This window comes from Rousettus aegyptiacus, unplaced genomic scaffold (assembly GCF_014176215.1).
Source record: "Rousettus aegyptiacus isolate mRouAeg1 unplaced genomic scaffold, mRouAeg1.p scaffold_m13_p_5, whole genome shotgun sequence".
In the NCBI taxonomy this organism is placed as follows: domain Eukaryota; kingdom Metazoa; phylum Chordata; class Mammalia; order Chiroptera; family Pteropodidae; genus Rousettus; species Rousettus aegyptiacus.
The window spans coordinates 61,130,269-61,145,514 of NW_023416308.1; the positions used below are offsets into that span (position 1 = coordinate 61,130,269).

General features: G+C 44.6%; 3 protein-coding genes across 4 annotated transcripts in view; 1 reads left to right on the forward strand and 2 right to left on the reverse strand.

Moving 5' to 3' along the window:
- The window catches only part of PANX1 (pannexin 1), a 39,173-nt gene extending 33,330 nt beyond the window's left edge, over positions 1-5,843 (reverse strand). Inside the window, exon 1 of the mRNA XM_016158715.2 lies at positions 5,635-5,843. Within this exon, the coding sequence (XP_016014201.2) occupies positions 5,635-5,815 (181 nt within the window). The 5' untranslated portion in view covers positions 5,816-5,843. The remainder of the gene's footprint in view (positions 1-5,634) is intronic.
- On the forward strand, positions 5,754-12,721 carry LOC118602846 (translation initiation factor IF-2-like). 2 transcript variants are annotated; one of them, XM_036220958.1, is made up of 3 exons: positions 5,754-7,045; positions 8,194-8,328; positions 12,648-12,721. In XM_036220958.1, the coding sequence occupies exon 1, from the start codon at positions 5,808-5,810 to the stop codon at positions 6,423-6,425; it is 618 nt and encodes a 205-aa protein (XP_036076851.1). In that variant the 5' UTR covers positions 5,754-5,807; the 3' UTR covers positions 6,426-7,045; positions 8,194-8,328; positions 12,648-12,721. The 2 variants fall into 2 exon arrangements, with proteins under 2 accessions (XP_036076851.1, XP_036076850.1); XM_036220957.1 differs by lacking the exon at positions 12,648-12,721 and having other exon boundaries at positions 8,194-9,623.
- A 655-nt stretch (positions 12,722-13,376) lies between these two features.
- Positions 13,377-15,246, reverse strand: part of HEPHL1 (hephaestin like 1) — a 62,811-nt gene continuing 60,941 nt past the window's right edge. The window contains exons 18-20 of the mRNA XM_016158653.2: positions 14,320-14,482; positions 13,770-13,841; positions 13,377-13,680 (exon numbers count right to left, since the gene is read on the reverse strand). Coding sequence (XP_016014139.2) covers positions 13,478-13,680; positions 13,770-13,841; positions 14,320-14,482 — 438 coding nt within the window. The 3' untranslated portion in view covers positions 13,377-13,477. The remainder of the gene's footprint in view (positions 13,681-13,769; positions 13,842-14,319; positions 14,483-15,246) is intronic.

Genomic DNA, 15,246 nt, shown 5'->3' on the forward strand with positions numbered 1-15,246 from the left:
TTACCTCTGGGGAAGAGACCAAGATTGGGGTGTGTCAAAAAAGAAAGCAGGGTTTTAATTCCCTCTCACTGTCTGAATTTTAACACAAAGACACAGTCATACAGACATCAGGCAAATTAAAATTACCCGGAAAATTCTGTCCGCTGCCCTCATGTATGCAGGGGGCTCACGTTACCCTGCCAGGCCTCAATGCTAACATCATACTGCCCCAAACTCTTATTGCCTCGGTTAGCAGTCTGAAGAAAGCAATCCAAGGAAACAATCTGTAGAGGAAGTCTACAGATGGTTTTTTAGAGGGATGTCACTAATCCAAACCTAGATTCTGCAGTTTCCAACATGTATGTTCAGTTTCTGCTGAGGATGGGAATTTCATCTATATTGAAACATATTATTTTCTATAGCCTCATTTTTCCTTCCTTTTCTTGAGGTGGTAAAGGGGAGCAAAAAAGGAGAATATTAAATAAATATGGATCTGCTAATTCTGGGTCTTTTAAAGTCAGGGAACAGTATGCACGGAAACAGAACAAATGCTATTTGGGTAAGTTCCAGTATATTGTGAAAATCAGTCTCATCATTACTGAATGTTTGTTAATTATCTGTCAATTTATATTCCTTGCTCTATTACTACTATTCTAAGTCAGCTCCAGAAACACTATACAGAGTTTTCAAATATTTGCGATGGAAATTTTTTTTAACACTATCTCTTCTAAGAAATATAAAATCACTTCTTATAGACAATATAATAAAACTTAGTCTCCAAAAATCCCACTCACGTCCCTGACAACTCTGTTCATTTATACACTCTACTGAATGCCTATTATGTATCAAGTGTTCTGCTGGAAGCTATGGAGAGAGCAGCCAACCCAACAGAGGACAGATGGTCCCTGCCCCCAATGAACGTATCGTCTTGTGGGGAGATAGTATTCAACAAATACAGAAAATTACCTAATTCCAACTTGCTGTAAGTGCTAGGAAGGAAACCTACAGTGTGCTATGAGGACACAGCAAGAAGGCCACCGCATATTGCAATTTTAGTCCCGGAAGTGTCTACTGCTTTCTTAAAACCAGAGCACATCAAAATGTCTCCTCCAATCTTCTGACTGAGTCACGTTTAGAGGGAGTGAGAGGAGGAGGGTATACATGGCAGCGTTTTTTTTCTTACTTGACATGAACTCAGAAATGCAACACTACCCTGGAAGATGATTTCATCCTTCTGGGAAAGATGCTGCTCTCTTCTTTGCTTTCAGTTTTGGGAGGAGGGGAGCATTTACAAAGATTTATGTGGAAACGAGTTTCGTGTGAAATTTTGGAAGGACCTAAATGTACATTACCAGGGGAATACTTAGATGAATTATGATAAGAATATACTAGGCCATGCAATATTATTCTGCCTGCCTATTAAAAAATAGTGAGGTAACACTTATGTACCGGCAGGAAATGCTATCTAAAACATACCAAGGAGGAAAAAGCAAACCACTATGGTATGAGTCAATTTGTTAAAAAAAAAAAAAAAAAAAGGTGAACATAAAAAAATGTTATATGAATGCAAAGGGTACTTTAAGGCTGTACAAGTGTCCATGGTGGCACCTCTAGCACACAGTAAAGGAGGTTTATGAATCCTTTAGCATGAGACTATATTTAGGTACAATGTGTACAATAAAAATACAGTAAAAACATTAACAAAGAAAACCATGTGCATATCAGCAGCCTCTCTCTGGTGAGCAGGCATCCTTCTACAAGTGGGCCAGGAGGCTTTCTGGGCTCTTTGGTTTTAAATATGAACTGAAGATGTGCTATTATAGGGTTTACACTCTGAGACCCTAAATACTAGCCCATTCTTGTAGACACCCCTGAATCAATCAGCTTTGCCATCTAGTACATGCTGAAAAGCAGCCTAAACATATTCCCAAAGATGTGCCTAAATTCAGATACGACAGAGCAGATGACTTAAGCCACCTGGTTACTGACTCAGTTGGGGAAAACATAAAGGGAACTGTGAGCTAATAGTATTAGAAGCAGCTGCAGTTATATCTGTCCTTTGGCTCACTGAGGCTGGCCCAATGCCTGTCTGTAATGACAGTAGCAGAGCACAGCTAATCTGGAGAGACCAAATTCCTCTGTCTAGAATTGTGGCTGCCTACTGGGAGGGCGGCAGGGAGAGAAAGCTGGGCAGACCAGGCTCCCTTTCCCAGGGATCCACTGGCTTCCTCCACTGCTCTTCTGGTCCTGCCAGCCTGGCTCAGGCAAAAGGCATCCTGGCAGGAGACAGGGGCTCTCCTCTTCTAGGGTCTCCTAACACACCAGCTTGGGGCCCCAGGGACTCAAAACAGCCCGAGGAAGGACATTCCAGCATCAGGCCCTGTATAACCATAAGCCTAGGGCATACGGACCTTGTCAAAAGACCCCCAAGAACATGAACCCCTCCCAGAGTCTGGTCTATTGAAAGGTAGCACACTTAGGGAATATATTTCTTCAATAGTTCAGATAAATACTCCAGGAATTTCACAGCTTCAAGGCCATGTAGTCCAATTATGCTCATATTCTACAGAGTTATCATCCAGCTATTTCCTAAATCTCTCTCTTCTTCCCAGGGTGAAATGTGCTGCACCTCTAGAGACATCTGGGGACAGGTGTGCTAGAAATGACAGTTCTGTGGCACAGAACTCTGTGTCCCTGAGGCTTTCACACTGGGGCTGTGTAAGCTGTTGTGGGAGGCGAAGGGGCCAGAATTTCGATGAAGTGGAGAGCACGATGTTGGCACCCAGGAGAACCTATATAAAAATCAGTTATCTTCCCTGCCCATGGGTCTCTGTGGCCTGGACAGGTTCTGTCCCTCTTTTCAGTGGGCTGAACTAGTAAGAAATTGGGCCAAAGACTATGGAGAAGCCTTTAATATGATACCAAATATGTTTTATTATTTGAGGACATTCTCTCTCTCTAACCTTCAACATCCCCCACTGGCCAGCTTCTAGGGACCAAGAGAAGATGAAGCATCTTATAGGTGAGGCAGCCACACAGGCAGGTTATAATGTAATGTGCCAACTACAACAATGAAAGATGATCCCAGGCACCAGAGAGGCAGGGAACACGTCTCATGAGAGGGAGGATGAAGCCATGTTTGAAGTTTGCAGGACTATCTCACACTCCTTCTGGGGCCATTACTCGATCTCCGAAGTGATGGGCAAGGGTGCCTGTTCCATTCAAATTACTCTTCTCTCTCTCCATTGTTGTTCTCCATCATTGCTTTGTTTATTTTTGTTTTTGCGTGAAAGCTAAATTTGCACAAAATTAAATGTTGGCTGACGTGATCTCACTGTACCAACTCCAGGTATTAATTTATGTACCTCTCCTCTCTAGAGCCTTTCTTATGACTTTATCTAATGTTTACTCAACCTGATAGGTCTTCCCTGCTCTTGCTAGCTTCATCCCACACAGCTGTCCTCCCCTTGGTGGTCCTAAAGCACTTGAAAAGACATGGAAGTCTGCTCAACAATGCTCCAGCCAAGTCCTGGCCAACCTTCACCTACCAGGTGCTCAGAGTTCTACACCATTTTGTCACTGAATCACGCACAACTGAATGATATTACAGGTGAGCATGTCTGTTTTTGCTCCCGCAGGGTGAGGAGAGGGTCATACCTCAAATTTCCTTTATATCCTCCTCAATGCACAGGAGTACTATTCACACAGCATAAGACCAGGCCTTTGCTGGGTAACCCACTTCCAACACCAGCCAAAAGCTTCTCAGAAAACCCATCATTCTGAACATGTCTAGAGCATTACTGGTGCAGGTGCCTCAGAAGTCCTTCTAATATCTGGGCAAGAAATGAAGTTTGAACACAGAGGGTAATCAACTCTTTCCTCCTGGCATCAGGGGCCTGAGACTGTTGCTCCTCCATGACAGGGACCATGCCTCATTTACACCTGGGTCCTCAGTGCCTACTACTGGGTCCAGCCCACAGCTGGTACTCAAGGAACATTTGTTGACGAAAGAGATTATCTCTAGGACCCATGCTACTTGGTGGTTTTCCTGTCTACTGGAAGCCTCAACAAACACCAGGCCATCTGGAAGGACGAGGGAAATCCCATGGCGATGCCTTCCCAGAGACAAGGAACACTAAACACTTATTTTTTCCATATTTAAGTTGGCAACTTCCTGCTAAGTTGAACAATTTAATGACACAGATCAAAAAATCAAACTCATTATAACCCTTTTCTAATCAACTCTTCCCTCAACTTCACTATTTCCATCAACAACACCACCATTCTCCACTCACCCAGGCCTGCACCCTTTCCAAAACTCAGAGCAGTCTCCGCCCTTCATGGCACATTAAAAACGAGGTGCTCGAGTATTGCTACTGCATTTTGATTACTCAGAAATCGCCCTTCCCCATCCTTTCCCTTGGGCCCCATCCGTACAAAAGACCTCAACTGATGCCCCATCTTACAGCATCTGGCCTCCCTAACTCCACGCTCTTCTCCTTCACAGACCCTACATATTACCATTAGGCTATTTATTAAGTGCCATTTTCAACCCCTCTATCTTTAGCTCAGATAAGAACTTCACTTTTTTACACCATCAAGTCTGTCTGTATTCCTCTGTTCTAAGCAACCGGAGCCCACATTCACTCTCACATTCCAAGAACCATGACCAATCCTCCTGCCTCAGCAAGGACAGTCACTGTCTCTCCCCTTCCAGGAACACATAACATTTTCCGTCATCTCAAAATCTTGGCTTTGGTCTCACCTCTGCTTATGCAAATCCCACTCATACTCCAAGGCTTGAGACCAATCCAACTTCTCACGTAAGCTTTCTCCAAGGTCCAGCCCCACTAACCTCTTCCTTTTTTTCCCCTCAGAGAACTGTTTGGAGCCGTCATCCGCCTTCGTGTTGACTCATACACTCTCTCCTGTGCTGAAAGTTAGAACAACTAAAGAGGAAGACCACACACTTTTCAGCCACGAGATCCTGTGCAAACCACCAGACTTTCAAATCTCGTCAAACTGTTATTACCATTAAATGAAAATTTACATGAAGGGAACTCATTCGTCTCACATTCATAAGAACGTGCAGGTGGAAGATGTTGGTACCCCTCTATTTCCTGCCAAGAACAGGTATTTCCTATCATTCACAACCCTGCAAAGCTAAAGCTTTGGTAAATATCAATTCAAATAGACCGTAAAGGAGAACACACTTTTCTCTCGGAACACTTGTCTTCACATCCTCCGTTTAGCCACTCAGGAACTCCTCTAGTACAAAATTTTAGGTGACCACGCAAATGTATGTAGGGGAAAAGAAGGGAAACAGTTGTTCCAGACAAATCTGGTGGCAAGGGCGCTGATCAAAGAGTAGAACATGAACAGTAAGGCACAGTCGGAATCGGTAGGGTGCAGGGAACAGAAAAACTGAGGAGTAGGCATACGCGCAGAGTCCACAGGGGGTACACATGAAGCATGTGGACAAAGAATGCTTCGGACCACAAAACGGGCTACTTTCCTTCACAAAGCCCATGCCCATCGCAGTAAAGAGCACTGTCAGAAAGGCTCACGGTAAAATTGCTTCTCATCAGACTCGGGCACCGCTGCCAATGGCCCGGCCGGCCCGGCCGGCCCCGCCCCTCCAGTCCCCGGCCTTACCGATGGAGATTTCCTGCGCGAAGGCTAGCGAGATGAGCAGCAGCGGCAGCCCCACCGCGATGCACGTGACCATCTTGTCCACGGCCAGCTCCAGCCTCAGCCCCTTGAACTTGGGCTCGGAGGGCTCCTTCAGCAGGAAGTCCGAGAACACGTACTCGGTGGCCAGGTGGGCGATGGCCATGGCTGCGGCCCTTCGGCCCCGCCTTGGCAAGCCCCCGAGGGCAGGCCCGGGTGCCGCCGGCGTCGGGCGGGCTGTGCGGCGCCTTCACCCCGTCACTGGCCCGGCCCGTGGCTTTCGCTTTCCCTTTGCAGATTCCTCAGTTGCTCCGACATCCGACCAGCCTTTGTGCCTCGGCGTGCGCGACCGCCGGCGGCTGCGCAGCGCGGCATCTGCCTCCGCTGGGCGCACGAGCTCTCGCGCTCGCTGCTCCGCCGCCCGCCCGGCGCAGACCCGCCCCCGCGCGCTCGGCCCGCGCAGGGCTCGGCGCCGCCGCGGCGCTGCAGGGGCGCGAGGAACCAACCCGGGAACAAAGCGCTTCCCTCTCGGCCCGCCCCGCCGCTCCGCCCCGGCGGCCGAAGCTGCTTCCCAGGCGGCCCGCGCGCCCCGGCCCGCTCCGGCCCGCTCCGCCGCGCTCTTCCGGAGCCTGGCGGGAGACCCAGGAACCCCGGGCGTGGAGTTTCCGGGAACCGCGGTGACGCGGGTCGGGGTGGCGCGGCAGCATCCCGCGCGCGACCCTGGCATCTCGTCGTCTGCCTCAGCACAGGGATCTTCCCATGAGCGGTACCTCTGAGAATTCTCGCCCTAGTCCTAGCCTCATTCTCCGACTTCCTGGCACCTGGGATTCTGGAAACCATTTCTGAAAGCGAACCCTTACCCGGTGGATAGAATGGCCCCCTTTTATGTACCACCTCCCAAGTTTCTACGTGGTGGAATCAGGTTAAAGGGAGCTGCGCACGCTACAAAGAGCAACAGTCGCCGTAAAAGCCAGACAAGCGGTGTAGATCCGAGCGCGTGTGTAGAAGAGGGAGCGCCGGGCCCTTCCAGGAGCTCTGCGTGACAGCAGGACGCGAGGTCAGATGGAGTGAGCCATGAGTATGACTAAGTCCCAGGCCTCAGTTATCACTACTCACTCTGAGCTTCTCCCTCTTTCCTGTCAGAGCCTTGGTCTGGGAGCCAATAGAGGGATACCCACGGATAAGTGGGTGTTGGGGGAGACCTGCCTCTGAACCACTTACAAGGAATGGATATTGAGAAAATAGACAGGAGATGTTCTACTCGGCAACATTTGGAGCCGACAGAACCTTTAAACATGAGGACGCCTTGACGCTGGGCTAGGCTGCATTCTCTGCTCTTTGTTCATGGGTGGATGGATGTACACAAGCCTCTTTTATGTGCCCTCGACTCCCACAGGTACATATCCATCCTGGTCTGCCCTCTGGGCACTACACAGCTCTCCACTTGGAGGGCTCATGGGACTTCAAACTCATAATGGCCAGAACTGTAGTCCTCATCTTCCTCTCAACCTCAGCTCCCGTCTTCTACATCTTGCTAAACGTATGACCATCCACCTATCTGCCAAGCCAGAAACCTGGAGTGCCATCTTTAACACTTCCATCTCTCCTAGCTTCTATAACCGACTTCCAAATTCTCTTGCTTATCTCTCATAAATGTAGAAAATCTGACAGTTTTCTTCTGCCTGCACTTTCAACACCCCAGTTCAGGCCACCAGCCTCTCTCCTAACCACATACAGGAATGTATCCCCTAGTCTTCAAAGCCAGTCTCTCCCACAGCTGTCCCAGGGAGCTTTTAAAAGCTCCAATCTGGTCATATCAACCTTCCCCTCCCGCCGCTTCTCAAAGTGTGCATTGCTTTTAGGATAAAAAACAAATTTCTTAGCATGGCCACTGCCTGGCTCACCAGGATCACTACTTCTCAGTTCTTCAAGTTTGTGAGGTTCCTTGCTTCCTCCAGGACCTTCCCCTGCTCAAAACACCCCCACCGTAGCCTCTTTGCCTGGCTAACTCTTACTCTGCCCAGGAAAATCTCTGAGTTCTCTAAACTAGATGAGGCCACTTTGTTATGTATATTCTTGCAATACTGGCACTACCAGTTTAGCTGTGGGCCTTAAGGAAGGTATTTGACCCTCCTGTGCCTCAGTTTTCTCATCTATAAAGTGGTTATACCCCTTAAGATTGTGATAAGGATCAAATGAATTACCATATGTAAAGTTCCTAGGACAGCTGATGAGTGCTATTTGACTGCTATCTGTTATTGTTGCCCTCTATATTTTCTTAATCACAACCGTAATTCAACAAGTGTTTGTTTAGCTGTTCATTTATTTAATGTTTGTCTCCTCTTTTATATGGTAAGCTTCATGAGGGCAGGCCATGCCCATCTATACCATTCTTATCTCTAATACGTAGCACAAATGCCTGGCACATAGTAGGTCTTTTAATAAATATTTATTAAGTTTTTGAAGGAATCTGAAAATATTTCACCTTAAAAGTTGTTTAAAAATAATCAGGCCAACTTACACTCATTTATCTATATATTAAAGGCATGTATTAGAAGCCAGCAATGGGCCAGTTCTGGGCTTGATGGGTGAGGAAGCAAAGATGAAGTGAACACATTCCATTTCCTCAAAGACCTCATAAGGCATGAGCACAATTAACTATAATACAAGCTGGCAAGGGTAAGTGATTTTGTGAAAGGTGGGGTGTGTCAAAATGGGGGGGGGGGTGCATCAAAGAGTGGCGCCTAGAAGAATCAGTCTGTTTATGGCCGGCAGAGTTGGGACAGGAGCTTTCCAGGAATGAGCGAAAGCATGGATACCATGCCCCTTGTCTCCTTGTCAGCAGGCTCAAAGGTCCCCTCTTCTTGAAGCCTTCCAAGAGCCTCCAATTGTGAATCACTCCCTCCCTAGTACTTTCTTCTTCTGGTCTAGCATTTAGCTCATATTGCCCTGTGTGATGGTTTATTGCATCTTTGCATTCTCTATGTATCAAATTCCTCTGAGGATCTGGTTAGAATCTACAGTTTTATAAATTGCTTTCAGCCATGGAAGTTTTTTGACATATAGAAGAAAGTCAATCTACATTTGTTAAATTTACAATAGAAGCAAGAAAGAACTCATTAAGAAATGGAAAGTGGAAATATCCAACACAGATAAAGGAAAGATGAAGGTGAGGGAGTCAAAAATGAAGAGGATGGGGCCTGAGAAGGTAGTCTGGACTTTTTTTCAGCAGGCATTAGGGAGTGTTAAGAGGGAAGGAATATAGAGTTGTGCATTAAAAAGATTAATCTGCCATCCTCACAGATTGGAACACAGAATGGAGGTGGAGAGGCCAGATGAGAGGCTGCTGAAATTTTGCACATGAGATGTAATGACAGCCCAAACTGGTGCTCTGTCTTTGAGAATAGAGATGAATGACACAGAGGAGAGTGATGGTTAAGGGAGTTGTTTTTACTACTTTAAAAATCAGATCAAACAATCTGTCATGTGCCAGTGTCCTTTGAGAGGAAAAAAGAGAGGTTCAACTTCCAGATTTGCCACTTGCTTGCCATGTGGCCGAGGATGGGTCACAAGAAGTCTCTAAGCCTCAGTTTCCACATTTGCCAAATAAGGATAATACTGTCTACCTCAACAGGTTGTTCTGAGGATTATATATAATATATGTAACAATGCCTTCCACATCATGGGCACTTAGCATTTGATAGCTATTATTACCACCCTCAAGAGTTTAAGGTATCACACGAGAGTGTATGTAACATTGATTAAAAAAAATAAAAGACTTCAATTTTTAGAATGGTTTTAGATTTACAGAAAAATTGAGCAGGTGGTATAGAGAGTTCCCACATATCCCAATCCTGTACCCGGTTTCCCCTGTTGCTAGTATCTTATGTTGGTATGGTGTGTTTGTTACAATTAATGAACCAATATTGATACATTAATATTAATTAAAGTCTACTGTATTCAGATTTCCTTAATTTTTTACTTAGTATCCTTTTTCTGTTCTAGGATCCCATCCGGGACACCACATTGCATTTAGTTGTCGTGTCTCCTTAGCTTTCTTGGTCATGACAGTTTCTTAGACTTTCCTTGTTTTTCCTTGACATTGCTTTTTAAAAATCATTGTAAGGTGCATTTAGGGATTAAATAACAAACACTCCTCTAAAGCCCTCTCTTCCCCCACCACATGCTCCAGTGTCATTTCTCAGAAGGAGGCCAAGCAATTGTGGGCCTCACAGCTACTGACCCAGAACTCTGTTTTGTTTGTTTGAGACCCTTGACGTTTAACATTTGAAGAAGAGACCTTTTGCATTTAAAATAGTCAAAATCGAAATAGTCGAGCTCACTACACTGTGTTTTCTGTTTATATATTCATTTGTTCATTCATTCATTTATTCATTCAAGTAATATCTGCTGAGCAACTATTATATATCTGTACTGTGGTGTGTGTTGAGGATGCAGCAGTGAGCAAAACCAGTCAGAAGTTCTTGCTTCTACGGAGCCTATGTCCACTCAAAGGGGCAGACAACAATGAAACCAACAGACCAATAAAATGGTTATGCCCTATGATAAGTGCTATGAAGGAAAACAGTGATAGGCAATAACAAGGGGAAGGACTACTTTAGGGAGGGCAGTCTGGGGGGCTCACAGCTGAACTAGGATAGGCAGAAAATATGAGGGTTCTGGAGAGGAAGAGCATTCCTGGCTTAAAAGGCAGAATGTGCAAAGGCCTGAGGCAAGAAAGAACTAGCAGGGCACAGGAACTGATGGAAGCTGGAGCGGAGTCAGAGATGAAGTTGGAGAGGTGGGCATGGACCACATCAGACTGGGCCTTATAGACCAGAGTAAAGAAATGAATCGTATTAAAAGTGAAGTGGAAAGACATTAAAAGGGTATTTGCCAAGGAAGTGTGTGATCAGATTTGGAAGGACACCACGACAGCTCGTGCAGTGGTTGGAAGGGGCAAGAGCAGCAGTGAGAGGCTGGAACGGGAGCAGCTGCCGTGATCCTGCTCGAGCAAGATTTGCGGTCTGCAGCATAAGGAGAAACATTTTGAATTCATTAGCATAAAGACAGTTTTCAGATCCAATGAAAGTGGATGAAATAACCTATGAAGAGGGCTGTAACAAATTGCCACAAATTTGGTGGCACACACTTATTCTCTGAGAGTTCGGGAAGTCTGAAGTCTGGAATCACTTTCGCTGGAATAAAATCTAGATGTCAGCTCGACTGGGCTCCCTCCCTAGGCTGTAGAGGAGAATCTGCTCCCTTGTCTTTTCCAGCTTTTAAAGCAGCATTCTTTGGCTTGTGGCCCCTTCCTCCATCTCCAAAGGCAGCAGCTTAGCAGCTTGCTTTAGTTGCTGCTTTGCCTTCCTTTGCAGTCAAATCTCCCTTTGCCTCTCTTTTAGAAGGCCTGTCTGGGTAATCCAGTATCAACTCCCCATCTCAAGATCTTTAACTTAATCATACCTGCAAAGTCCTTTTTTTTGTCATATGAACTAACATTCACAGGTTCGAGGATAAGGACATGGAATTTTGGGGGACATTATTCAGCCTACCCCAGAGAACAAAATAGAGAAAAGGACCCAGTGTCAAGCTCTGAGGTATGCTAACATTTCCATCAGAAAGGAACCAGCAGAAGAGACTCAGAAACTGGGTTAGAGGAGTGAGAAAATTAAAGACAGTGGTTCTTCGTTTGCTTTCTGTTTTTAATGGTGGGCATTGCTGATGACTTCAGGCAGAAGGGAAGACATAACTGAGGGAATGAAGTCCTTGAGAAAGCAAGAAGGGATGAGGTCTAGAGCGGAGCACCGGACTGGCCCTGCTGGGAGCAGGAACACTTCTTCCATTGTAAGAGGAGAAAAAGATGTGTGCAATGTGCTTGATTTTTTCCAAAGAAGTGAGGCTGAGAATGAAGTGTTGGTATATTTGAGGAAACAATGGGGAGAGTCATATTATTTGTAGAATATATTGTGGAGAAATACTCTTATTTTGTTTGCTTTCCCTTAGCAACTATAACTGGAATGGTTGCTAAATATCTAAAAGGTAATTCTCCTTTACCATCCCTCCCCCACCCGGGTTTAATGATACATAATGCAAATAGCCATGTTATGTGAAACTTTATTAAAAAGAGAAATGGTATAATCAAACTACTTTGTGGTTTCATTGCCATTAAAAAAAATTAAGAGGAAAGGAAAAAAAACATACAACTAAATAATTTGTTGTCTGAGTTATAAATAAGGCATTTCTTGTAATTATTATTATTATGAAATTATACAGCTTACACATGTATGAAAACTGGAGAGCACCTGCTACATTGTCAGTGGTTAGCAGGCTGGAATCCAAAATCTTTGTGGTACCTCGCTTGATAGGACATTCACGTGAACTATGAGCAGAACTATTAGCATTTGCATCCTGTTTTATGTAAGACTACAGCTTCTATAAAATTACCCATTTCCCCTCACCAAGATAAAGATGAGATAGTGTGAAAGTCCCCTCCGCCAAAGTATTTATTAGGTCCTACTTGTTTACCTGAACACCCAAAAGATCCACAGCTAAGGCAGATGTACTAATATCACTCATCTAGCATCGGCATTGGCATTGCAGGGCATCTTGCCCTGAGCTAAGGGGAATTCCTTAGTCTACTAATAAACAACATTGTTTTTATCAATTTTACACTTAACATTGAGGCGTGCATACAGAAGGTATTGATTGCCTTGTAATGGGTTGAGTTTAGTTGTTCACATTTTATTTTTGCACTTGAGCCTTGAAAACTGTAATACTTATTTTCAAAGCAGATTTGATGGTTTAAAAATTTCCACCAGGATTCTCTTTTTCTAAGCTTTCCTTTTCTTTTTCTTCTCCCCCCATAAAGGGCTATGTCTTTAAGAGGCATGGAATCGAGGATTTTGTGATTTCTTTGTCTTCCCAACCAGTCAGCTGCATTGTCAAATTCTTCCTGGTGTTTCTCACGTGACGAGACTGTTTTTATTTCCTGGCAGGTGAATGAAAAATCAGACTCAAGACTCAAGTCCAGACTTGCCTCCTAAAAGTTTCCCTCTGTCTTAGAAGCTTCCACGAAACTCTCAGGGAGTCTGACTCAGTGGGAGGATGTAGCCTGCTATTTCACAGATTCCAGCCCTCCACACTGCAATACAAATAAAAATTCTATAATTGATTCCTGAAAATATAAACTTTGCCACAGAAACATTGTAAAGACATATAACATGAAATGAGTTGTAAACATTCAAGTATCTCTAGAAGTTTGCATTAAAACAGCAGCAATATTTTTTAAATGCTTCTAACTTTACCTTTTGTAACAACATGCAAAAGGCCAGGAGAGCTGGCTTAAGCCTCCCAAAAATTCACTTGGTCAGATACTATCATCAAATACTGACATAAACATTCCTCAATAAGTTACTTTTCCTGGAACAACTAAAAGAAGCGTGTCACATAACATGGCTGAGCAATCAGTGTCATTCCAGTAGGATGTCTGAGGATGGTAACTCTTTTCCAAAGTTGTCCATCTAGAAAAGGAAGCTAAGGAAGTGCTGTCTAAGAATTATGAAAGGGAGAAAATAAAAATATCTTTCAGAGGCTCTTCCCATTTCAACGAATCCATTCTGGAAACAGATCGAGACTGTTCGATCACACCCATTCTCCTCTTTCTATATTTTAGACTGAAAAATTATTCACAACCCATTTAAACAAAGAAAAGCAAATTGCTTTGGTTGTGTCCCAAAAGGATCAGAGCCTGATCCAGGATACAGTGTGAACCTTCCATGGCGAACAATGCCTTGTCCAGTTTCCCCGCCGAGGAAGGCCAGCCAGTTCACAGAGCATCCGTGGGGAGCGCGCAGGACTGAACTTCCCGATATGCCACCTGCCTCCTTGCAGAGCGCAGTCTGAGGGAGAGAATCACTGTGACGATCAGGAGGAGGAGTCCAATGATGAAAAGGATGACCAAGGCTGCTTTGGCTCCTCTAGGACCCAGATTCTTGCCAAAGAAATAGAGCTGCTCCTTGTTGGGGTCTTCTGTGAAAAAGAAAAGTGAGGTGTCAGTTCTCTGCCTTTCCCTGGGGAGTGAACACTGACCATGCAGGGTTCAGAGAAGGAGTCCTTACCATTGGAGGGCACAGTGGCCGGGTGGGACGCTCCTCCAGAAGGAGACTTGGTGGAGTAGGGGATCCTGTTGTCTGGACAGAGAAGACAAGTTGATTGTTTTATAAACAACAGAAATAGATTCTTTTCATGACATGAGTTGTTTCAAGGGTTATTTTGTTTCACCAATAAGGACTTTATGCCATCAGTATCTATAAGTCTTTCTTGGATTCTCACAGTGTTACTCTTCATACCAGTACACATACTGTTCCTACCCCAATCAGCTTTCAAGCTTCTACTCATCCATTAAGATCCATTCAAAGCATTATGGCCTCTGTGGAACCTTGGCTCATATCCCCAAACTGTTAACCATTGCTTCCTACTACTGTCACCAAACCCTGTACTTTGCACTCAGTTTTGGCATGGATCACATTTTATTGTGATTATTGTTTACATGTCTGTCTCTTGCTTGGCTTTGAGCTCCTTGGGGGGTGGAGTCTCATGTCTTCTGTTTTCAGGGTCTACAGGAAGCCTGGTGCTATCACTTGGCATCACTGACAGACAGCAGTTTACCTATGTTCCGAAGGACTGTGTAGGTTGTCTCCATGCCAGCATGGATGTGATCAGATACGTGACAGTGTAACAGCCATGTCCCTGGGTGATCTGCAAACAGTTCGATGGTTTGGAATGTCCCAGGAAAGAGATCATAAACGTCTTCTCGGTAAGATTTATCTATCTGCAGAAAGAAGGAAATAATAAAGATAAGAGCAGAAATCAATAAAGTCAAGACAATGGCCCCCAATGATCCCCGCCTCCTGGTAGTCATAACCTTTGTAGTCCCCTCCTACATTGCATAAGAGTTGATCTTTGAGACCAATAGCATATGGCAGAAGTGATAGCATTCTACTTAAAGGATAGGTTATAAAAGACAGTGACTTCTGTCCTGCGTCCTCTCTCTCATTTTCTCCTTTTGGATCACTCACTCTGGAGGCAAGCCAGCTCCCATGCCATATCCACATGGTGAGGAACCGAAGGCTCCAGTCAACAGCCCTGTGAATGAGCTTCACCAGCCCCAGTGAAGCCTGATGACTGCAGCTCCAGCTGACATGTTATTGTAGCCTCATGAAAGATGCTGAATCAGAACCTGCTAGCTAAACTACTCCCAGACTCCTGACCCAAAGAAATTGTGAGATAGTAAATGTTTATTGTTTTAGGCCACTAAGCTTTGGAGTAATTTGTTATGTAGCAATGTATAACTAACACACACCTCTAGACACACTGACCAAAGGGGGAAAAAAAGATGCAAGTTACAACTATCAAGAATTAAAGAGGGGACACCACTAAGACCTTGTAGACATTTAAAAGGATAATAAAGAAATATTATGAATAATTTTGTTCATGAATTCCATGATTTAGATGGTATGGACAAATTCCTTAAGGTGAAAACTGTCATATATCACTATTTAGATTATCTATTAAAGAAACAAATTGTCTTAAGAC

Excerpts from the sequence above, each read along its gene's own strand:
- LOC118602846 (XM_036220958.1), top strand. The coding sequence starts at position 5,808 with ATGGCCATGGCTGCGGCCCTTCGGCCCCGCCTTGGCAAGCCCCCGAGG.